General features: G+C 41.3%; 1 protein-coding gene across 2 annotated transcripts in view; it reads left to right on the plus strand.

Annotated features, from left to right (window-relative positions):
- The first annotated feature begins 1,592 nt into the window (after positions 1 to 1,592).
- Positions 1,593 to 25,613, plus strand: part of eprs1 (glutamyl-prolyl-tRNA synthetase 1) — a 97,549-nt gene continuing 73,528 nt past the window's right edge. For both annotated transcript variants that reach the window (XM_043695780.1, XM_043695781.1), the window contains exons 1-3: positions 1,593 to 1,745; positions 18,307 to 18,391; positions 22,326 to 22,425. In XM_043695780.1, the coding sequence (XP_043551715.1) occupies positions 1,703 to 1,745; positions 18,307 to 18,391; positions 22,326 to 22,425 (228 nt within the window). In that variant the 5' untranslated portion in view covers positions 1,593 to 1,702. The remainder of the gene's footprint in view (positions 1,746 to 18,306; positions 18,392 to 22,325; positions 22,426 to 25,613) is intronic.

Consider the following 25,613-nt stretch of genomic DNA (forward strand, 5'->3'; position numbering starts at 1 on the left):
CAAAAGGTTAACTGACTTCTAAAATGAGACTTACATATCAGATTATGAAGGACGGTGAAGGCTGCTTGTGCTGAAGTGGTCGTGAGCCTCGGCCAGGATTTTTTTTATTTCAAAAATATACTTTATTCATAAAATATTTTGATCTGTCCAATTGGTCATGCCATACATCCGCAAACATTCCATTTCTTGGTATACAGAGACGGAGTAATCATTCATATATACGGTGGTCTTTACCCACCGCGACTTGGCGGCAGCTGCCCCAAGCTTCAGCGCGTCCCTCAACACGTAGTCCTGGACCTTGGAATGTGCCAGTCTGCAACACTCAGGGTCAGGGTCAACTCCTTCAGCTGGAAGATCAACAGGTTTCGGACCGCCCAGAGAGTGTCCTTCACCGAGTTGATAATCCTCCAGGCACAGATGATGTTCGTCTCAGTGTGCGTCCCGGGGAATAGACTATAGAGCACGGAGTCCCACGTCACGGCGCTGCTCGGGATGAACCTCGACAAACACCACTGCATTCCTCTCCAGACTTCTGCATAGGCACATTCCAGAAGGTGGTGTGTGACAGTCTCGTTCCCCCTGCAGCCGCTTCGAGGGCAGTGTGCGGTGCGGCTGAGAGTCCGGGCATGCATAAAGAATCTCACAGGCAGAGCCCTTCTCACCACCAGCCAAGTCATGTCTTGGTGTTTGTTGGAAAGTTCTGGCGATGAGGCATTCTGCCAAATGGCTTTGACAGTCTGCTCAGGGAACCGCTTGATAGGATCCGCCCTCTCCTTTTCAAGTCCCACCTTCTCTAGAGGTGTGTCACAGCATTCCCATACAGGTTTATTGGTACAATGAACTAACCTATCTACTTACAGTCTTCTTAACTACAGGTGGAAATCTCATAAATGACCATGATGGTTGTTATAATGCATAACTAAATTATGTGACAAACATTTTATGTTTTATCAAAACTGAGCCTCTGTTCTAATGAAGATCTTGTGTGGACACCCTTCTCTACTTGGGAACTCATTGACTTCCCAACCGATAAGGAAGATTTGTTGCTGTTGCTGTATGCTTTAAAAAAAGTGGAAAAAAAAGGATTTGTGGCAATGAAAGCTAGACGTCTCAGGTGGTTCTGGTGGTCACCACTACAACATATAACATGCGGAGAACAAGATGAAGCTCATCAACACGAAGAGAATAATCAATTAATATTAACCCCTTTACACCACGACACAACACCCTCTCTGATTCTGATGTGAAGTGTTTGACTGGTATATACAAAGGTAAAAATCAACCAACACCAGGTTGTAGTCCAACAGGTTTATTTGGAAGCAGTAGCTTTGAGGTTAAATAAATACGTGGCAGATATGCAGAATATTTTAGCCGCTTGTTATATCTGTGTGAAAATAAATCCAGGTGTCGACATAGCTGTCCCTTGTATAACAAGGTTTCGAAACAGTGATTGAATCAACCCAAACAGATCCTTTTTAAAATGAAACTTCAATCCTTGAAGGGAAGCGGCACTGTCTGACCGTGGTTCGGAGCGGAGGGAAGACTGGGGCGTGACGCCGGAAGTGGCGTGTTCACGTTGGGGGTGGTTTTGGCTGTGACACCCGGAAGTAGTCACTTCACCGTGGGAGCGGGTCTGCGGGTAGCGGCTGGTGGTCAGTGACAGTACCTGTCAGTGAGGTGGCGGTTATTAACGTTACAGCAGATGGCTGTGAATCTGACGGTGAACCTCGCCAGCCCTTGCTTAGGTGAGTATCGGCCGGAGCGGACTGGACTGGCCGGGCCGGGCCGGTGGAGGGGCATGAAGCCGCCTGGCCCAGTGCCGCACACGGTATTGCATCATGTGTGGGACAGCCTGGTCCTGGAGCCGGCGATTAACAGCATGTCCTTGGGGAGGACGGGGTGGGTTGGAGGGGATCTGTGCTTCAATATGTAGAATCATACGAACTTTAAAATCTGCACTGTCAGTTATTGACAATCTGTGATCATGTGCTAACATTTTTTTTAAACAGTTAAATGTGTATCTGTAAGACGAGGATAGGTTTCGATTCCAGACTCTTCAGTATTTTCGTTTCTTCCCACCCCATATTTACAAATCTTGCACTTTTTTGTTTTGTTGCTCCCGTTTGACTATGTACAATATTATTAGATTTATTGAAGAAGTTGTCTATATATGTAAAGTCGGTATTGTTAATATGACAGTTATTTGCCCATTTAATTAACGTGGCACTTCCGATTATATTCTGCATTGATTTTTTTTTCTTTTAATAACTTTTTAAAAACCTCTGTTCTGATCAAAAAGATTCGGTTATACTGAAATTTGAAGTATGTATGTTTAAATTTTCTTCCTCTTCAATAAAATTATTTCAAGTTTGACAACGTATGAGTTTGCATATGTGCTTTCTAGAGGTGCGGCGAATAAATGACAGTGTTATTTATGGTCTGGGGATGTCGAAGCCATGTTTTAAGCTATGCAGACTATATTTTTTTAATTGTTCAATGAATGGGTGTGGTTTTGATTTTTTTAAGAAAGCTTGTTGCACTCTTTAAACCTGTTCTAGAATGGTGTTGGCAGGGATTTTTAAAATTATTATTCACACATACGATGTGGCAGTCCCTGGCAAGGCTAGCTCATCCGTAACCGCCTTTGAGAAAGTGGTGATGAGCTGTCATCTTGCACCACTGTCATCCATGAAACGAAGGTGCCATTAAATTGGACATTCCAGGGTTTTAACCCAGTTATAGTGAGGGACCTGTGACTTATTTAGAATTAGGATGGTGTGTGGGTTGGATGGGAGCATGCAGGTGGTGATTTTTTTTTCTCTGCTGCCCTTGTCTTTGAGATGGGAGACAGTGTGATTTGCAAGTAGCTATTAAAGGAGGAGCCTTGGTGAGTTGCTGCAGTACAGTTGGTACACGCTGCTGCCACTGTGCTGGTAATAAAGTTAGTGAATATTAAGTTAGATGAAGTGCTAGTCAACTGAGCTGTTTTCGTTTTGAATTGTTGGGACTGAACATATCCAGGCAAGTTGGGATTATTCCATCACATTCCTCTATTTTGTCTTTTAATGGAGGAGGAGCATTGATCCAATTGAGTTTCTGGTCAATGGTAGAGGATTTGATCATGATAATATGAAATATTAAGGGGTGATGAGATTCTCTTATTGATGATAGTTGTTGCCTGGCATTTGTGTGGCACAACTGTTAATTGCCACTTATTCCAAATCCAAATTCTTGCCAAGTGTTGTCATTTGCAGACACGGACTGCATATGTTCTGTGGTGCTGCAAATGAAACCCTATCCAAATATTAACAAGCATCCCCACTTTTCTACATGGATTGATGGAAGATTATCAAAGAAGCTGAAGCCAGTTTCCAAGGTTCAGGTACCTTGGTGAACTCCTACACTGATGTTATGGTACTGAACTGATTGGCTTATAACAATTACCTTCCTTGGTGCTAGTTTTGACTTCAGCCAGTGGTGTTCAACTTGGAAGACTACTGATTCTTCATTTGAGAGAAGACGATGGATAGTAATCAACAGATGATTTCCTCCTCAACGCTTGACCCCGTTTGGGACTTGTTCAGGTTTGGAATCAATGTCGAGGGCTCAATGGGTCACTGCCTCCTGATGGGCAGCATGTTGTCTCAGTGGTTAGCACTGCTGCCTCACAGCACTGGGGACACCAGTTTAATTCCAGCCTCGGGTGGCTGTTTATGTGGAGTTTGCATATTTTTCCTGTCTGTGTGGGTTTCCACTGGGAGCTTCAGTTTCCTTCCACAGTCCAAAGATATGCAAGTTAGCTGGATTAGCCACGCTAAATTGCCCATAGTGTCCAGAGTTATATAGGCTAGATGGATTTGGGCAGGGAGGTGGATCTGGGTGGGATGCTCTTCAGAGGGTTGGTCAATTCTGTGATGAGTACCACATCTCTTGGGTTTGTTCTGCTGTTGAGGTTGTGATTGTAGGAGTCTAGAATATTGGCTAAAAGATTTAATTCAGTGACGTGACTGTGGCAAGCTGTTGTTTGACAGCTATCCCAATTTTAGTCAAGGTCCATCTTACCATATCCTGGAATACTCCAGTGGTTTATAGTCTCTTATTCTTATTAAATTTGATATCTTGGATACAATTAAGAGGTTTTGTTTGACCTTGTTAGAAGATGTTGTTAGTGTCACCCACATTGCTGTGGAGCTTGAGTTACAAATTGAGCAGGCCAGGTTGTCATTATTGATAAGTGTTTTGTTTCTGATTTATTTGTTTAACTTGCCATGGCCTGAAGACATGAAGAGAATCCCAAAGGGAACTGTTCTGTTCCATATTTCCATACTTAACATATAAAAAAAAGACAACCTTGCTGGATTCATAAAATGGCTGAGGTTGATCACATGATCTTGATTCCAGAAGCTTCTGGATTCCCTACTTTGTGTAGACGTTTCAGCTAAACCAACACAAAATAGCGGCTACACCGCTGAAGCCAACGCCAACTCGAGGACACCTCTTCCTACTGCCCCCTCGACCATGACCCCACCCGCCAGCACCCTACACCGCTGAAGCCAAACACCAACTAGAGGACACCTCTTCCTACTGCCCCCTCGACCATGACCCCACTCCCCTCACCAAACCATCATCTCCCAGGCCATACAGCCACAGCCACAAAATGCTTAGGGATGAGCCATTTGCCTCCAGCCAGCTCAGGACAGGAGTAAACCTCAAAACCCTTTGTGTTAAATGATTTTGCAATGCTTCACATCACTGTTAGCTTAGTGACCTTCCAATTCACCCCTGAGATGGCCATTCAGTACTTGAAATGTCTGTGTGTCACATGATTGAAATCTGAGCTTGTTAAATCATTTTAAGCATACAATTCTGGGATTCAAAGTCAGTTGCTGTTTGACCTCTGGAGGGGGATTAGGACTCTAGGCTGGGTTGGCAGCCTGCCTTGGATCTTCCATTTGTTTCCAAGTTGCTGGCTGGAAGGAAGCCTCCGTTTTGCCTAAAATAAGGAAAACTACTGGGTCCAGCTCACTGAGGAAAATATGTTTGAACACTGACCGTTGGGAATTTTTTATTCATGTGATGTTTTTTCTTTTCAATATGGATTTGCCAAAACTTGTAATTTATTACCCATCTCATCTTCTGTCTTAATGTTTTAGTGCTTGGATGGTGTAGTGAGTTAATTTCACTGTCTTAAAGAACATTCTAAAAAGACTACTTCTTCCCTCCAGCTTTGCACTTTTTACCCTACCTCCACCCCCACCTCCACGTACCCCATCCCATCCCTTTCTGTTTATTGTGACAGAAAGACAAAAATGATTGGCATTTAGAGAATGTGTCAGGAAGTGAAGTCTCTGAAGTTATCAGCAGCGAATCAGGTGTAAGATTCCATATATACTTTCATTACTGGAAGAAAGATCCAGAAAAATACAGAAAGCAACCCTCTTCATAATGTGCCTGGGAATGAATTGAAATTAGAATTGTTTTCCCCTGTTAAGGCCAAGGCGCTGATATATTGTAGATAGGCTGGAAAGTGTTGTTAAAATTTTGTGGATAAACCTTATTTTTGATTTAATAGCACACCAAGTGTTAGGGTTGTTGTTTGCGTCAGTTTTGAAAATGAAATCCAAACACTGGCATTTGGAGAACATCTTTCAGCCTACCTCAATAGGGGACATGAGTAAGTCAAACAATATGGAATCAGAGTCATGGAAACAGAACCTTCGGTCCAACTGGTCCATTCTGAACATAATCCCAAACTAAACTGGTCCCATCTGCCATATGCCTCCAAACACTTTCTATTCATGAATTTTCCAAATGTCTTTTAAATGTTGTAATTGTACCCATATTATCACTTCCTCAGGAAGTTTATTCCACACACGAACCACCCTGTGTGTAGAAATAATTTAGCCTCCAGTCCTTTTTTTTTTAAAATCTCTATCCTCTCACCTTAAAAATGTGGCCCCTAGTCTTGAAGTCGTCCATCCTAGGGAAAAGCTGAAAAATGTGTTGCTGAAAAAGTGCAGCAGGTCAGGATTCTTGAAGAAGGGCTTATGCCATAAAACGTTGATTCTCCTGCTCCTTGGATGCTGTCTGACCTGCTGTGCTTTTCCAGTAACACATTTTTCAGCTCTGATCTCCAGCATCTGCAGTCCTCACTTTCTCCATCCTAGGGAAAAGACAACTACCATTAACTCTATCTATATCTCATTATTTTATAAACCTCTATCAATTCACCTCTCAACCTTCTATGCTCTGGTGAAAAAAGACCCAGCCTTTCTTTATAACTCAAACCTTCCATTCCCAGCAATACCCTAGTAATTCTCTTCTGATCCCTCTCCAGCTTAATAGTATCCTTCCTGTAACTGGTTGACCAGAACTGGACACAGTATTCCAGAAGAGGCCTCACCAATGTCCTGTACAACCTCAGCATGACTTGCCAACTCCTATACTCAAAGGACTGAGCAATGAAAGCAAGCGTGTCAAATGTCTTTTTAACCATCCTGTCTATGTGTGATGCAAACTTCAAAGAATTGTGTATCTGAACCCCTATGTCCCTGTGTTCTACAGCACTACCCGAGGCCCTACCATTAATTGTATAAGCCCTACCCTTGTTTTTTGGACCAAAATGCAATATCTTGCTTTTATCCAGATTGAATTCCATGTGCTATATTTCAGTCCATTGACCCATTTGAATAAGATGTCTTTGTAATTTTAGAAAACTTTCTTCACTGTCTACTCTGCCACCAATTTTGGTGTCGACGCAAACTTACTAACCATACATTCCACATTCTCATTCAAATCACTTGTGTAAATGATGAACAAAAGAGGACTCTGAACCAATCTCTGTGGAACACCACTGGTGACAGGCCTCCAATCTGAAAAGCAACCTCCACTACCACACTGTCTCCTGAAGGTAAGCTGATTCTGTATCCAACTGGCAAGCTCACCCTGAATCCCATGTGACCTAACTTTATTTACTGGTCTACCATGTGATAACTTGATGCCTTGGGCGTAAGAGGGGAAAAACAATCATTTTAATTCATTCGCATTCCCTCTTTGTCCTTGAAAAATCTAGTTTAAATTCCACAGCTGTAGGGTGATTTGAACTCAAGTCTCCAGACCAATTTCCTACACGTCCAGATTATTAGACCTTTAACATAAAACAGATGCTCCTTAATACTTACCAGGGAAATAAAGGTAAAGTTGCCATTGTCTTATCAGGCAATAGGGTTGCTCTTAGAGAGACAGATAATGTTGGCTTAACCGGTGGCTTACCATTGCCACAGATGAGAGGAGAGGTTGAGAAGGAGAGTACTTGAATTGAACAAGTGGTATTGGCGTCATTCTGCATTGCAAATCAGCTATACAGCCAACTGAGCGAACTGACCCCCTTAGGATTACTAACTGAGTAAGAAATGTTTAGCTGTAGTGTCCTGAAAAGGAAGAAATGAATTTAGTCCGGTATCTTCTGACAAGCGAGCATGAGAGACTGATAGACAGTACTAATGGTTTGCTGACTTGCACCTGCAGAGTTAGACCTGTAATTGTATCCGATTCTTCCAAACTATCTTGACACATGGGTAATGCTGCAAACCAATGTCTTAACTGTTGTAATGCAATACAAAACTGAGCCTAGATATTAAACCCACATTTGTGATTACTAGTGTTCATGTTGCACTTTGAATTGGGTGTGTAGTAGGGGAAGACTCTCTGATCCTTGACTGTTCCCTTCTGTATCCATATACTGTGCATTTGGATGAATGGAGTGTGTCCGAATAGGGTGACAGCTTGTGTATGATATTGACCAAACAGTAACTTTTACTGTGAATTTTTCAGTGATTTTGATTTGGAAATTCTTAGTGTGGTGTAATTCTCTGATGGTTATATTAAGTAGGTAGGTGTGGTTGTCTGAGCATGGTTCTTATGGTGCCAGCTTTTTTAATAGTTTGTCTAAAAGCAAATATTCACGGTTTAACTCTCCACCTGATATCGTAGGAGGCCTTTGAACTGTGAGGGTTGTCATAACTCATTGGGTAGCATGCTGGAAGTCAAGCCCTGCTATTCTTAGAGTTCTCAGAGTTAAAGATTTTAAAATAAGTATGCAAACATCCAACATGCCTAATTTTCAGACCTAGGTTATTGGAAAGTACAGACCAGGTTTCTGTACTTAACAAGAACTGACGTTTTTTTCATGTCATTATATTTTAGGTAAACAATTAAAATAAATTCTGTAAACTCTACAAATTAAAACTCTCCCTTGCATGCACACATACAAAAGTAAACAAAAGGGGGGAAAACAAATACATGAACGGAGGGTTACCAGTTCTGTAGTCTTCCTTCGCTGGATCAGTTGGATTGGTTCTTGCTGATCTAATGATGGCTAATTTTTTTGCTCAATCTTTCTTCTTCTGAATACTTTAACTGGTTTGCAAGAGGCACAGGGTGGCTGTTTCACTTGGGAAAGATCTCTGACTTATCCAATTCCAAATCGCAACATGCAGTATCTGCCGAAGGAAAGATAAACTGATTTTCTTCCGATTTAATGTGGTTTACTGCAGAAAACAGTGTTTTCTGGCTGCTACAGGACTTCTGGTTTCTCTTCTCTGATTAGCTTTTCTCTGCGTTGCTCAGAGCCCAAGCCGTTCAGCTAACTGACAGCCAATCACCTTGTGGCATTCATTGGACCTTTATCATTGATAATTGTCCCTCGTCCTCACCAGATGGTTTCATTTGTAAACAGCCCCTTGGCCCCAGCATAGCTGCACACTGCTGAAACCCACAGCTACACACTCGTTGTTCACAGTTGGTATCATTGCATACTCTCAAAGCATGCAGCCATTCTTTGGAAATTCCTGGGCTTCAAAACAGTTGTTTCTCATTTTTAGTCCAATGTTTTCAAAAAGCACAAGAATAAAAGGCATGGTCTTTACAGGGTTACGGGTATTCTTAATCCTAATTTGTTAACTTTACTTGCACTCTCCAGCAGGGTTTACTAGTGAGTGGGAGTGCTAACTATTTTTCTTTTTAATTTTCTCATTGTTGCTTATGAATGCTACAACAACTTTTAATGATCATTGTTAGTATCAGCTGATTCCACATTAATTATGCTACAGGACCAACTTTACATGTTGGAGAGTGTAAATGCATTGATTTGAACTAAATGTGATACAGATGATTAGCCATCATTAATGGAATAAGCTGCTGAGAGAAATGTCATGACCTCCATTCCTACTTGCTTTACCATTTTGTACATTTTGGGAATTAAGAAATATTCAGCAGAAACTGAATGATTCACTTGACCATTCAACCAGTAAGATTCGAACTGCCCTCTAGTATCTTGGGGATTATTATATTTATCATTCTATATATTCCACTATCTCAGCTGATTGCTGAAAAATGGTGTTTTTAATGTCCAAGTGTGTGTGTACAAATCGGTGAAAATGGCAATTTCACCAATATTCCTTGACATTGTTTGATGACATGTTTATGTTTGAATTACCATGCTGCAAAGCAAGTGTACTTACGCCATTGACTGGAGTCTTTTTGGTCGTTTGTATTTTAATTAGAGTCATAGATATGTACAGCATGGAAATAGACCCTTCGGTCCAACTCGTCCATGCCGACCAGATATCCCATCCCAATCTAGTCCTACCTGCCAGCACCCGGCCCATATCCCTCCAAACCCTTCCTATTCATATATCCATCCAGATGCCTTTCAAAAGTTGCAATTGTATGAACCCCCCACCACTTCCTCTGGCAGCTCATTCCACGCACACCACCACCCTCTGCGTGAAAAAGTTCCCCCTGAGGTCTCATTTATATCTTTCCCTTCTCACCCTAAACCTATACCATCTAGTTCTAGACTCCCCCACCCCAGGGAAAATACCATGTCTATTTATCCTATCTACACTCCTCATGATTTTATAACCCTCTATAAGGTCACCCCTCAGTCTCCAACGCTCCAGTGAAAACAGCCCCAGCCTATTCAACTTCTCCCTATAGCTCAAATCCTCTAACACTGCCAACAGCCTTGTAAATTTTTCCTGAACCCTTTCAAGTTTCACAACATCCTTCTGATGGGAAGGAGACCAGACCTGCATGCAATATTCCAACTGTGGCATAACCAATGTCCTGTATAGCCATAACATGACCTCCTAACTTCTGTACTCAGTACTCTGACCACTAAAGGAAAGCATACCAAACGCCGCCTTCACTATCCTATCAACCTGCGACTCCACTTTCAAGGAGCAATGAATCCTGCACTGCAAGGTCTCTTTCTTCGACAACACTCCCTACCATGAAGTGTATAAGTCCTGCTAAGATTTTCTTTCCCAAAATGCAGTACCTCACATTTATCTGAATTAAACTCCAACTGCCACTTCTCAGCCCACTGGCCCATCTGATCAAGATCCTGTTGTAATCTGAGGTAACCTTCTTCACTGTCGACCACACTTCCAATTTTGGTGTCATCTGCAAACTTACTGACTATGCCTCTTATGCTCACATCCATATCAGTTTTATAAATGGCAAAAAACAGTGGACCCACCAATCCTTGTGGCATTCTACTGGTCACAGGCCCCCAGTCCGAAAAACAATCCTCCACCATTACCCTCTGTCTTCTACCTTTCAGCCAGCTCTGTATCCAAATGGCTAGTTCTCCCTGTATTCCATGAGATCTAACCTTGCTAACCAATCTCCCATGGGGAACCTTGTTGAACGTCTTACTGAAGTCCATTTGGATCTCGTCGACTGCTCTGCCCTCATCAATCTTCTTTGTTACTTCTTCAAAAAGCTCAATCAAGTTTGTGAGACATGATTTCCAACGCTCAAAGCCATGCTGACTATCCCTAATCAGTCCTTGCCTTTCCAAATACATGTACATCCTGTCCCTCAGGATTCCTTCCAACAACTTGCCCACCAACAAGGTCTGGCTCACTGGTCTATAGTTCCCTGGCGTCCTCACCACCTTCAGTAAATAGTGGTACAACGTTAGCCAACCTCCAGTCTTCCGGCACCTCACCTGTGACTATCAATGATACAAATCTCAGCAAGAGGCCCAGCAATCACTTCCCTAGCTTCCCACAGAGTTCTAGGGTTCACCTAATCAGGTCCTGGGGATTTATCCACTTTTATGCGTTTCAAGACATCCAGCACTTCCTGCTCTGTAATCTAGACATTTTTTTCAAGATGTCACCATCTATTTCCCTACATTATATATGTTCCCTGTCCTTTTCACTGATGCAAAATTCTCATTTAACAACTCCCGCATCTCCGGATGCAAAGGCCGCCTTGCTGATCTTTGAGGGGTCCTATCCTCTCCCTAATTACCCTTTTGTCCTTAATGTATTTGTAAAAGCCCTTTGCATTTGCCTTAACTCTATTTGCCAAAGCTATCTAATGTCCCATTTTTGCGCTCCTGATTTCCATTTCCTGTTGCCTTTGTACTCTTCTAAAGATTTCTGTCTCCCTTTCTTTAATTTCCCCGGTCCTTCCTGTGCCTCCTTCTTGATGTCTGTCTCTTTCCCTCCATCTGCCTTTGCCTTGTCACCTCCTTCTGTATCTGCCTCCCATTGTAATCTTTGCCTGTTTTCCTATGGTTTGTCTCTGAACAGCCCTACTTCTTCTACTACTTATCTTGCTGTGGCGATTATTCTCTCCCGCTGTCTGTTTCCCATTTTCGGTAGACCTCACTGTCGCCACTCTGACCCTCTAAATCTCTGTTTCTCTCTGTCTTTGTTTCTCTTCCCTCTTCCCTCTCCTCTTCCCCCACCCCACCCCACCCCCACCTTCCTTATTATATTCATGCTGCTCCTTGCTGATGGTGCACTATGAAACTTGTTTGGAATTGAGAGGTCTTATAGTCACTTTCATTTGATCTGCAATTTTTAAAGCTTTAATTATGAAAGTTTGTACATTCTGGTGTCTTTTTTAACTGGGATGTATGTATTTTTTTAAAAAGTGAGTTCTGCATATGATGCATTAAGAATATGTTGTGATGCTAGTGGGGAGTGCTGACTGCTATCAATGTAGGCGAAAGTGAGGACTGCAAATGTTGGAGATCAGAGTCAAGATTAGTGGTGCTGGAAAACCACAGCAGGTCAGGCAGCATCCAAGGAGCAGGAATACAGTGAGTTCAACAAAATGTCTACTCCCAGCCTCCCTCCAAGTGAGAGTGACTGAAAACTGTTGATGTTATAGCAACTTCTGCACATGTTCAATCTAAAGAAATAAGATGATTCTGGAAAAGGAGGCTCAATTGAATATCCTGGCTATAACATTACGAAAAAGTTAGGCTCTGGCTGATTGTTACAGGATGAAGGCTAAATTTAAACTAGGGTTGTTGATTTGGTTTAAAAAAAAACTCTGGAAATCTATGCAATTAGGACTGTCATGCTTAAAGAAGATGAGGTATTTCGAGGTGTCCATTGTCTATGTTAATTCCATTGGAGGTCTCTAGATATAAGGCTGTACTGGTGAAAGTAACTTGAGGGTTGCATGCAATGAGTGTGAAAAGTGAGAGGTCCCGTGTATGAGTTAAGGACTTTTAAACTGTGTGTGTGCCACCATATTTGTGTGGAAGGTGGTGTTGAGAGTCGAGACACCAATCTTTGTATGTAATATTTAAGGAGGATTTAATTGTTCTGTTGCATACTTAATTTTTTATTTCTTTTGGGTGCAATTGCTGTAGTAAAAGTTTTAAAAAGTGAAATCTTATGTTTTTCTTATCTATATGTTTCACATTGCCTTTGTTTTCAGGTTATTGTTACAATCCCTGTTGAGAACAATGTACTGGTGCATTTTAAATAACATTTACCTTATGCCTTTCCATAAACTATTTCATTATTATTTACTTAACTGAATACCTGTTAACATTGAGTTCATGGCGGACTGTGCAAAATTTCAGATTGGACTTGTTTTTTAAAATTGAGATTATTTACTTGATTCTGTAGTTTTGAAAACAACCATCCTCTGGGTCCACTATCATCAAAACTGCCATCAGCTTCTCCTTCTGTAATTGCTAAATGGGTCACTCTTATCTCTGCCTCTCAATACATAATATTTATATTTTACTATGGTTTTGGAATAATACTGTATTGTTGTATAAGGACATTTTCAAATGTCTGATCCAATTTTAAGTCTTCCAACCTGTTACTTTTCAACTGATACAAATTTTTCTTAAAGTAGTAAGAAGCCATCAATGTTGATTGGGGGAGCAGGCAGTCTGAGCTGCTCTGATCAGTGGGATTGCTGCAGTACAGACATGATGCACACTGACCTTGAGGTATTGATACTGAAAGATCATATTTAGCTCTGATCCTTGACCTGTTCAGTGAAAGATTTTGAGGTGGTCTTGCTTTCTGACAAACATGCAGTACTGTGTAATATCAGAGGATTGGATATTTCATTATGTATCTAATCTGAAAAACAGCAATTCCAGCAGTTAGTACAGCTAAACCGGATGCTAAAATAATCATGCCGTCTTCGTTTTTACTTTTGGTACTTAGATTTCTTCAAATATTGTTTGATATTCAATTTAATATCTAATTTTTCTATTACTGTGGCTTTGAGGTCCTTCTTTTCTCCTCCCTAATTGAGATGCCAGGTTGACTGATCTAAGCCTATTAAAATTGTACAAGTTTGTGCTCTTGGCACTTCTTTTGATGCTCTAAACTTGATCGATCATATTTCAAAACTACTTATTCCTGTACCTTAGCAGCAAAGTCTCTCATTAATCATTAAAAAAAAATTACAGATGTTGGAAATCTGAAGCAAAGACAGTTCTGAAGAAGAGTCACTAGACCCAAAATGCTAACTCTGCTTTCTGTCCACAGATGCTACCAGACCTGCTGAGTTCTCCAGTTTCTGTTTTTGTGTCTCATTATTCATGTTATCTTGAAACACCAATATAGCTGCATTTGAAATATCTATATAGGGGCTGTTACTCAGTTGAAAGCATTTTTAATTATAGGGTCTCAATTTTGAGTCTCTTAATGATATTAAAATCAATCAATTCCTAGGCAATAAAAAATCCATTTGGATAAATACTGATTAAAATGTGGCTGGAGATGGAATTTGTCACTACATTCACTTCTAGGAAAGAAAAAGGAGCCTCAATTCCAATTATCCTAAAATCGGATTATCCGAACAGGATCTGAAGTCTTGTGAAGCTGTTGCAACAAAGTGTGTTACTGACAATGGTGCCACCATCGAGTCTTTTGTTAATAGTACAGGGTAAATGAGGGTTACTTGCACTGAAGAAGATCTGCAAATGTTGCCTCAAAGAGGTGCTAATGACACTGGTGCAACAATCTCAGTCAATTATAGTAGTGTTAAAATAATTTTAACCAACAATGGTGCAACAATCGTGTCTTTAGTTTAACTGAGGAATACCTGCACTGAAGATGATGTGCAAGCATTGCAGCAAAGAGGTGTTATTGATATTGGTGCATGGTGTAGCCATGGGCACCCGCATGGGCCCCAGCTATGCCTGCCTCTTCGTAGGATATGTGGAACAGTCCATCTTCCGCAACTACACTGGCCCCACCCCCCACCTTTTCCTCCGCTACATCGATGACTGTATCGGCGCCGCCTCGTGCTCCCACGAGGAGGTTGAACAGTTCATCCACTTCGCCAACACCTTCCACCTCGACCTCAAATTCACCTGGACAGTCTCAGATTCCTCCCTCCCCTTCCTCGACCTTTCTATTTCTATCTCAGGCGACCAAATCAACACTGACATCTACTACAAACCGACCGACTCCCACAGCTACCTGGACTACATCTCCTCCCACCCTGCCCCCTGTAAAAACGCTATCCCATTCTCCCAATTCCTTCGACTCCGCCGCATCTGCTCCCAGGAGGACCAGTTCCAAAAACGTACAACCCAGATGGCCTCCTTCTTCAAGGTCCGCAATTTCCCCCACGACGTGGTCGACGATGCCCTCCACCGCATCTCTTCCACTTCCCGCTCCTCCGCCCTTGAGCCCTGCCTCTCCAACCGCTACCAGGACAGAACCCCACTGGTCCTCACCTACCACCCCACCAATCTCCATGTACAGCGCATCATCCGCCGTCATTTCCGCCACCTCCAAACGGACCCACCACCAATGATATATTTCCCTCCCCTCCCCTATCAGCATTCCGTAAAGACCACTCCCTCCGGGACTTCCTCGTCAGATCCACACCCCCCACCAACCCAACCTCCACTCCCCGCACCTTCCCCTGCAACCGCAGGAGGTGCAAGACTTCCGCCCACACCTCCCCTCTCCCCTCCCTCCAAGGCCCCAAAGGAAACTCCCATATCCGCCACAGATTCACCTGCACCTCCACACAATCATCTATTGCATCCTCTGCACCCGATGTGGCCTCCTCTATATTGGGGAGACAGACCGCCTACTTGCGGAGCGTTTCAGAGAACACCTCTAGGACACCCGGACCAACCAACCCAACCACCCTGTAGCTCAACATTTCAATTCCCCCTCCCACTCCACCAAGGATATGCAGGTCTTTGGACTCCTCCATCGTCAGACCACAACAAAACGACGGTTGGAGGAAGAACACCTCATCTTCCGGCTAGGAACCTTCCAACCACAAGGGATGAACTCGGATTTCACAAGTTTCCTCATTTCCCCTCCCCCCAGCCTGTCTCAGTCAAATCCATCAAATTCAGCACCGCCTTCCTAACCTGAGATCTTCTTCCCGACCTCTCCGCCCCCACCCCAGTCTGACCTATCACCCTCACCTTGACCTCTTTCCACCTATCACATTTCCGACGCTCCTCCCCCAAGTCCCTCCTCCCTACCTTTTATCTTAGCCTGCTGGACAAACTTTCCTCATTCCTGAAGAAGGGCTTATGCCCGAAATGTCGATTCTCCTGTTCCCTGGATGCTGCCTGACCTGCTGCGCTTTTCCAGCAACACATTTTCAGCAACAATCTTAGTCAATTGTCGCAGTGTTGAAAGAATTTTAACACATAAAAATGATTGACATGCTGAAGGATTTAAAATGCATGAAAAATCAGTGGTGTCTTCATTCCCTCTACAACTTTTTTCCAAGTTCGTATCTGGTCTAACTAAGTTTCTTGTACATACTTACTTTGTCTGTGAATAGAAAGCAGACCACAGTGACAATTGAGCAGAAAAGCGAGAGTTCATAGCATCTGGATCGTGATGAAAAGGCATCGAAGATTACACAGGAGTACAACATTGGAATAGTGACAGTGTCTGACATCAGGAAAGCAAGACCGGTGATTGAAAAATTCATCAGCCAAAGTGACCCTGCAAATGCTCTAAAAAAAAATCCATGAAGCCAGCAAAGGATGAGCAACTCGATCAAGCTGTACTTTTGTGGTTTTCACAGCAGAGTGAAAAGGGAATTCCTGTGTCTGGCCTGATGATACTAGAGAAAGCTGCCAGTTTCCATGAATGACTCCACACCGGTGAGTCTGATCACAGCATACCATTGGGCTGGTTACAGCACTTCAAACATCGTCATGGCATTAGGCAACTCTGCGTTCTTGGAGAGCAGAAGTCTGTGGATGCCAGCACCGTGGAAGGCTACAGACAGAAACTGCAATCCATCATTCTTGAAGGAAACTATGAACTTGAGCAATAAGACACTGCTGATGAAAGTGGATTGCTTTGGCGTGCACTGCCGGATGAAACACTTGCATCCACCACAGAAAAGCAGGTGTTGGGACATAAAGTGCAGAAGGATTGCATCACGATTTTCCATTGTGTCAATGCCACCGGCACTCATAAATTACCGCTTGTCTACATTGGGCGATGTGCTAATCCACGTTGCTTCATGAACTAGTTTCCTGTGAAGTACAAAGCATAAAATAAGACATGGATGTCATATCCACGTTTCTCATCCTGGTTCTATGAAGGTTTTGTACCTGCTGTCAATCACATTTGGCAAGCGCTAGACTTGAGCAACGAACCCTTTTGTTTGTTGACAACGCGGGGGCACACACTGTGAAAGGCAGCCAGTTAGAATCAGCAGGTGGACCCATCAAGTGTTAGTTTTTACCACTCAACACCACTTCAAGGTTACAGCTGCGTGATCAGGGAATCATTGCAATTATGAAAAAATATTATCGCCGTAACATGTTGCATGCCATCCTGGATGAAGACAATGCAGAGAAAAGACTCCAGGAAATGATGAAAGTATTCACAGTCAAGGACGCTGTGTTCATGATTGCTGAATCTTGGGACCACATCAAACCATCGACAACTGCAGAGTGTTTGTACAATGATTTGCGTGTTGGGAGCCGTGCCAGTGAAGAGGACACCCGTCCAGAACAAAGGCTAACCACAGACATCACTGAAAATTGCAGACAGTTGGGTTTAGGAGATTTTTGTAGAGACTGAGATCAATGCTTGGGTGAACTGTGACAATGACATCGGAACCGAGACACTCGGTGATGATCAGGTAGTTAACGTAAGTCCCACAAGAACAGCAAGGAAAGTGTGGACGGTGTGGATGGTAAGGAAAATCTGATACCAACACCACCTCCAGTCCCCGTTAACGAAGCTGTTGACAGTTTGTGACTTTTCATGGAGTGTTATGAAACTCAAGACCAAGTCGACGCTGTTAAGTTGATGCATCTTCACCAAATGTTATCATTCACAAGAAAAAAAGAGACAGCAGCACCTCAACAGCTGCTGGATATTTTCTTTGGAATTAATAACTAACGTCCACCTCAATGAATTCTATTTACTGTACAGATAGACAAAAAGTGATCTGGTTTGTAAAATGTCATGGATTTTTAAGCGATATCCTGTGTTCGTATAAATAATAGCGATTGAATGAAATAAAAAGTCTGTAAACATGCTCTGTGCATTGTGGCTTCCTTTGTTTAAGGTCAAATCAATTAACTGAATACTCAATTATTCGAATGAAAACCTGTCTGCCCATTGACTTTGGATAATCGAGGTTCCTCTGTATGTGCAAAATTTGTGAAGAAACATTTCACATTAAGGGAGAGGAGCGTTTGTGGCAGCAAATAAAGATTTATCTCTTTCAGCAGCAGTTACTTCTACTGTTCAAAATACACTATTGCAAATGCAGACCAGATGAATTGAATGTTGACGTTCAGAATTAATATTTAAGTTTCTGTAGTTTCCTTTGTGTAATCATTAGCCATTTCCATAGATGTTTATTTAAAACAAAATCATTATCTTAATGAACTAAGTTTGGTATTATTTATGAACAAGATTTCCTTATTCTTATGTTGAACTTTAATTCTCATGTGAAACTGGATGCTTAATATAAAGCTGAGAATTAGAATTTTTGTTATTCTTGTAGGTGTATTACTAACTGTGGAACATGTAAAAAACTCTGTCAATGTGTTGGTTGAAGAGGGTAAAGAGAATGTGCTGCAGATTTCTGAGTAAGTATTCTCCGTTGCTTCTGTTGCTCTTATTTTAACTGAGAGAGCCTGGCTCTTTAAACATGGGTTAGTCATCACTTCAGAGTGATAGTCAATATTTAATTCTTCTGGAAATTATGGATTACTGCCTACAAAATTTCAACATTTGAAACATTGGTAACCACAGACTCTGATATGCTTAACTCTTCTATACCCTGTGAAATAGCCTGGGAACCCTCTATTTTCAACAATGCAACTCCCTGCTATCTTCATGAGGGCCATTAGGAATGGGTAATAAAACTGACCTTGCTGGCCACAGCCACATTCCTAACAAAAATCAGTTGACAGCCTTAAATCATCATGCTGTGTACGTTCTTGCTGTCTTTGCCTTCGTGCTTACCAAAGCTCGTACAAAAGACTGCTCAAAATCTGTGTCCATGTCTGTGCTTGGGCCATAGTTCCAATTTTGTTTTACTACTCCCTGCTTCTGCGATGCATCTTGAGATGTTTTATGCAAAATGTGTTCCACAGATGTGAGCTGTTCTAAATGCTGATGATTGCATCTTTGAGGGACTAATCATTACGATGATTATCATTTATCATTTATCATTTTTTGGAATCTAGAATTACTGACTTGGTAATATTATCATCCAGGACTTTAATGAGCCAATTGACAACCAAAAGCTTTATGGTCACTTTGTTTTTCTTTTTATTGATAGAAGCTTTTTAGTTCCAAACTTTTTAACTGGAAATAGAATTCTCAAATCACTGTTGTGGAGTTGAAATTTGTGCTTCCTGATTTGTTATTCCAGGAACATAACCAGTACATTAGTTCACCTTTTTAATTTTACTGTGAAGTTGATGACAAGTAGTAGACTACCACAAATGGAATCATGGGACACAGCATTGGAGATGTGCTGGCCAATGGGCATATAGGAATTATGAATTCCATTATGATGGAAAGTGCATGGGGTAATTGGCCATTAAGATGGAAGGTGCTGTGGTTTAATCTGTCAGGTCAAATTGGTGCAAAAGTGAGACACAAACCAAATTGAAAAGGGGAAACTGTCATTTCCAAATGGATTGATAGAACATGTATCAGTGTAAGTGGCAGCAGGGAGGTAATGGCCTTGAGTTTTGTAGCTGGAAGAAATGAACAGTGAGGACTTTATGTTCATTGTTAAGAATTGAGTGCTCAAACGAGTGTTTGAGTGCTGTAGCTGTAAGGGAGCAGATTTAGATGACAATCTTGAGATCAGATTCATATGATGACCCATAATAGTTTGGCAGAAAATATCATGATTATGTCTTCTATCAATAATGTCTCATGGAGCAAAAGAATAAATAGACCATGTATTGGTCAGATCCTGTATTTCAGTGGATGTGTTCAGGTGAGGTTATTGGTTTGGGATCACCTTTTTTTGGAAGATTCCAAAAGTAGATGCATGAGAGGCAGTGGAGGAGCATCGAACAACGCTAGGTACACATATAGGTAAGTTGAAACTTTATTGCTGGAACAGCACAGCAGGTCAGGCAGCATCCAGGGAACAGGAGATTCGACGTTTCGGGCACAGGCCCTTCTTCAGGAATGAGCAGAGAGTGTTCAGCAGGAGAAGATAAAAGGTAGGGAGGAGGGACTTGGAGGAGGGGCGTGGGAAATGTGATAGGTGGAAAGAGGTCAAGGTGAGGGTGATAGGTCGGAGTAGGATGGAGGCGGAGAGGACAAGAAGAAGACTGCAGGACAGGAAGGCGGTGCCGGGCGGGAGGGACCCGGCTGAGACAAGGTGGGGGGAGGGGGGATGAAGAAACTGGTGAAGTCCAAGTTCATCCCCTGTGGTTGGAGGGCTCCCAGTCGGAAGATAAGACGCTCCTCCTCCGACCGTCGCGTTGTTGTGGTTTGGCGGTGGATGAGTCCAATGACCTGCATATCCTCGGTGGAGTGGGAGGGGGAGTTGAAATGCTGTGCCACAGGTTGGTGGGGTTGGTTCGATGGGGTGTACAAAGTTAAAAATCACACAACACCAGGTGATAGTCCAACAGGTTTCATTGGAAGCACTCGAGCTTTCGCAGCATCGCTCCTTCATCAGGTGATAGTGGAGGGCTCAATCCTAACACAGAATTTATAGGACAAATTTGCAGTGTGATGTAACTGAAATTATATATTGAAAATTTGATTGTTAGCCTTTCATATGTTAGAATACCATGATAGTTTAATTTCTTTCATATGAAAATCACAAAACCTTTTTTTTTAAAGTTGCATTCTCAGGTTAACTGCTAACAAGAGCTCGACAATATGGTGACGGTGTTGCCTCCCTGTGTTCTCTCTCTATGCCATGATGTTTAGATTGATTCTCATCTAAAAGTGAGATAACGGAGTTTTACATGACTTCATGCAGTTTTTGAGCTCACAGTGCTACAGGAATGCATGCAGTTCGGACCTTCATCCCTCGACGTTGTGCCATTTATCTTCTCTAAGATCAGACTAACCTACATGCTTCCATTTACTTTGTTCCATGTGCCTATCTAAGAGTCTCTTAAGTTTCTCTCACGGAAAAGGTGGGGGGGTGCGGCCAGTGTTTTTGCGGAAGATGGATTGTTCCACATACCCTACGAAGAGGCAGGCATAGCTGGGGCCCATGCGGGTGCCCATGGCTACTCCTTTTGTTTGGAGAAAGTGGGAGGATTGGAAAGAAAAGTGCCATGCCTCTAGGAATTCCCTGGCTGTTCTCTCTTTGGCTTGTCCTATAATAGTAGTGTTGTCCCAGTCGAATTCATATTGCTTGTCATCTGCATGTGTGGCTACTAAGGATAGCTGGTCGTGTCATTTTGTGGCTAGTTGGTGTTCATTGATGCGGATCGTTAGCTGTCTTCCTGTTTGTCCTATGTAGTGTTTTGTGCAGTCCTTGCATGGGATTTTGTACACTACATTGGTTTTGCTCATGCTGGGTAACAGAACAGCCAGGGATTTCCTAGCGGCATGGCACTCATCCACAGATTCAATCAATAAGCACATTGACCTGGACCCAATATACCGACCACTGCAACGGACAGCTGGAACTGACAACCAGAAGCGGCAGATTCAAATGGCGGAGGAAAGATCACAGAAGCGCTTCACAGGAGGCTCCCAAGCACTGAGGATGTCACCTAGACAGGGGACAAAACGTCTGCAACACAAATTCCCAGCTCGGCGAACAGAACCACAACAATGAGCACCTGAGCTACAAATCTTCTCTCAAACTTTGGCCTAGCACTGTTGCCTCGCAGCGCCAGAGACCCGGGTTCAATTCCCGCCTCAGGCAACTGTATGGAGTTTGCACATTTTCCCCGTGTCTGCGTGGGTTCCTCCCACAGACCAAAGATGTGCAGGTTAGGTGAATTGGCGTATGTCTAAGCATTATTTCACAGGTCAAGCATGACCTTGGTCCTTGGTGTTCCAGTTGATGAAATTTGGACAACAATTTTGTATTTAAATTTCTTTTCATTTTTGTCCTGTTTGAATTTTCTAGATCTTAAAGTTTGGAAAGAACTAATCTTGGTATAATTACTTGGTCAGTAAATCCAAAATCAGAGTACCAAGTTATGTTATGAAAACTAACAGGAGCATCAGTCTCAAAAAATGCACTTTACAGACTTCATGCGGCCAAATGATACAAAGTTTGAACACTATTGCTCTGTAGCTACTGGACAGTTTGACTTTCAGAAATGCAATTTGACTTGATGTACTCATGAAATACCAAACCATTATAATCTTTTTATACTTTTCCCTTACTATTGATATTATCTGTACTCAAATGGTCTTAACCAGATTATGCACATGCGAAGAATGTGTCATTCATGTCTGTCAGGGAATATGAAAATAGCAAATTATTTATATTTTACATTTTTAATGATTTATGATAAAAACTTATTGATTCCTGTGAAGTTATTGTAGTGTAATCTACTTTCAATTTTACAGAGACATTGTATTTAATGATGTGAATTCCATCGTTCGCTACCTGGCTCGGGTAGATACAGAAAATAAGCTCTATGGATGTAATCTACTAGAACAAACTGAGGTAAGAGTTTGAGCATCTGTAGGACAACATATTAGTCTTAGCAATGGACAGGTATAATCATCACGAGCAGTATTTTTAATGGAAATATCTGCCTTTAAGAATAAGATATCTGATAGCTACATGAGTCTTGAATTTCAGCAGGTCATGGTTGCTGGCTAATTGTTGCTTGTATTTTCATAAGAGAATTCAATCAATGTTTAATTGGGTGTGTTGTTTTAACTGTCCTGTCTCAGGTAGAAGTAAATGACTTCTCTTGTCTTTTAGCACTTTGATTTGGTTTGTAGATGACAAAATAATTGAGATAGTTAACAGTACCACAATGTCTAGTTTCCATTGCCAACCGTATTGTCGAAGTGACCATTTAAATTTGTCTGCATTATTAGTTTTTTTGTATGTCTGATTCTGTGGATTCTAATATTTTTATTCTAATAAATTCTATAGAAAATATTTAGTGTTTTTTTTTCTTGATCAAAACATATGACTAAACTTTCACTCAACAATCTTAACTAATCGTTGCTGATGGAAGACCATTTTGACCCTTACCTAACAGGCTAGACACTGACCACCCACCAGCAGCAGTAATGGGACAGAAGTAAAAGCCCAAGTCCCACAAATCTATATGTAAGATCAGAGTAAATTCACTAATTTTAAATTAATTAATTCTATGGAACTGTGGAAAGCCAATTAAAATCATGTCATTTCCCTAGAAGTTGAAGGGAAAATAAAAGACTAATAATCTTGATTTAAACTCTTAGTTGAAAATAGAGCTAGCAATTAACCATCTGACTGGTACTTCTGGCTGGTATGAATCACTTATGAATACATGCCTTTATTTCTGTGGAAACTCTGTGACCAATTAGATTTGATAATTTTTTATTTCTCGCCCACGGCAGCCTTATCCTGACTGTTCTGTGGCTGTCGATTTGCTTCGATGATCACCAGGTTTTTGCTTTACATGGTATCTTCCCACTCAACAAATACTCCCAGTGAGCCTGACTATTGGAGTTTATATTTTATCATTACTCTTTCTATCGATACAATGTTGACATGCTAATCATGATCCTCAGGCTATATCTGTTTCCTTTCTCACTCTTTACATTTTCCCATACCACTCCCCTGACATCACATCACCATGTTATGATACCACACCATGTTATGCTGTTGTCAGTTTCTCTTGCTGCAAGTTTCTTTCCCCTTGAAAGTTTGAGTCAAGAATCTGTAATGAAAAAGATTCACCTGATTTCTTTTTCTCTGGAACACTCTCCCTGGATCAGAGAGGAACATGAGCCAACTCCCTTCCCAGCAGCTCTAATTCTTTGACTTAGATATTTTCTAAAGTTTTGGAAGTTGTTGTTAGAGCTCACTTTCTTTTAAGTACTCTTTTAATGCATAATCACTCGTATGCTTTTAGGCATGCAGGTGGCTCTGATCTTATTACTTATGTTGTCCACTTCCAGAACTCTGAACAGTGAATTACTGACATTTCCTTGTCAACACCTCTCTTTGCTCATTCCTGATCTTTTAGTTTCACTTGCTTTTGGAATATGAGTGTCACTGACAAAGCAAGCACATATTGCTTATCATTGACTTTGGTTATGTGACTGAGCTGCCTTTCTTAAACAGCTGCCATCCTTGTGATTCAGGTGCTGTCACAGTTCTGAGAGAGAGATGCAGAATTTTGACCTAAAAATGTCTGATATTCAATATTGTATTAGTTAAAATTTTTCCTTGAGAATATTAGGAAGCCTGAAGCTATTGTTCCTGGTTACTCATTCCTATTCACTGATGCTATGTATCCCCCAGACTCTGTGGTGAGCTGAGCAAGACTGTTAGAATCTGGCCCTGAACTGAAGTTCTAACTCCTTATCCTCTCTAACATCAAAGCTGACTACTTGCACCTTCATAACGTTGCCCATTTCTATCCATGTCTTGGCAGCTTTGCTTAAACTCATTTCTGTGCCTTTTGTTCTTACTATTTCTGACTTCCAAAGTATTCCTATGTAACACAATATAATTCCTTCAAGTTATCTCGGACTGAGTGTGATAAATTGATGAGTTAATATAAGGAAATTGACATGGGAAGTGGAAATAATTTTACTGTACTGAACTACTGAAAATGCATCCATGTCAAGATGTGAATTTTAAATATTTGACATCGGTGAAAGCTAAAAAGTGTAAATCATATGCAAATATTTTTAAACAACGTCTGCAAGAATCTAAGCACCCAACATTTGATCTGATTACTGCATAATTGTTAATTTTTTTCTATTTTGTTAACTTAATTTTTGTCTGTTTAAAGAAATCCAGAAGCATCAATATTTGTAAATCCATTGAACCCCTTCTGTAAACACAGCAACCCATTTCTATAGTTTTTGAGATTCCAATAGGCTAAGGCTGTCAATCTATATGATTTAATTGGAGATATCAGCAGTGTGAATTCAATATGAAGTATAATTTCAATTTGAACCAATTGATGATTAAAATTAAAAAAAACACACTATATTTTGTGAGCTTCATTCTGATCTTATTCTTAGAAATTGCACATGTTCTTACGTTTTTGAAGATTAGTTTCTTCAAATATAAGCTTTAATCAAGACCTAAAGGTCTATAGTGTTAAAAACCTTGGTATTTAAACAATAGTGAATTCTGTAGATTTAAATTCATGCATTCGAACATTGTCTTGGCTCTCAGAATGCTTGAAGTGGTGGTGAGGATTTTTACGGTATTTGTTTTATTGCATGTAATTTACATCTGTCACCCACTAAATGACTTTTATTGTTTGGAACTATTGTGAATCTAAAGAATTGAGGACATGTACATTGAATTTGGGCCCTGCTGCCACGTCAGCTTGTCTTTTTGTAAAATTCTGTAACTCTACACCATTTGGGACAGATGGAAGTAATTTTTGTGCCACTGTTTTTTTTACCTTACTGATATAGTGGATTTAGAATGTTCAAGTTAGAAAGTTAATTATCTGCAATGAATTATTTTGAGTTTTTGCTTTACATTTAAATGTTTGCAATTCTCAGGACTTTTGGAAAGAGAATTCAGAAATTTCTGTAGGAAAACAAACTTAAATTTCATAGTAACTTCTATGTTAGTGCCTATTCTTTTTATCATCCCCATCTACCAGCCTCAGCCACAATTTCATTTTGTCCTTTTTCTAAAGGCATTAACGTTTTGGGAGT

Source organism: Chiloscyllium plagiosum, chromosome 9 (genome assembly GCF_004010195.1).
Source record: "Chiloscyllium plagiosum isolate BGI_BamShark_2017 chromosome 9, ASM401019v2, whole genome shotgun sequence".
Lineage (NCBI taxonomy): Eukaryota > Metazoa > Chordata > Chondrichthyes > Orectolobiformes > Hemiscylliidae > Chiloscyllium > Chiloscyllium plagiosum.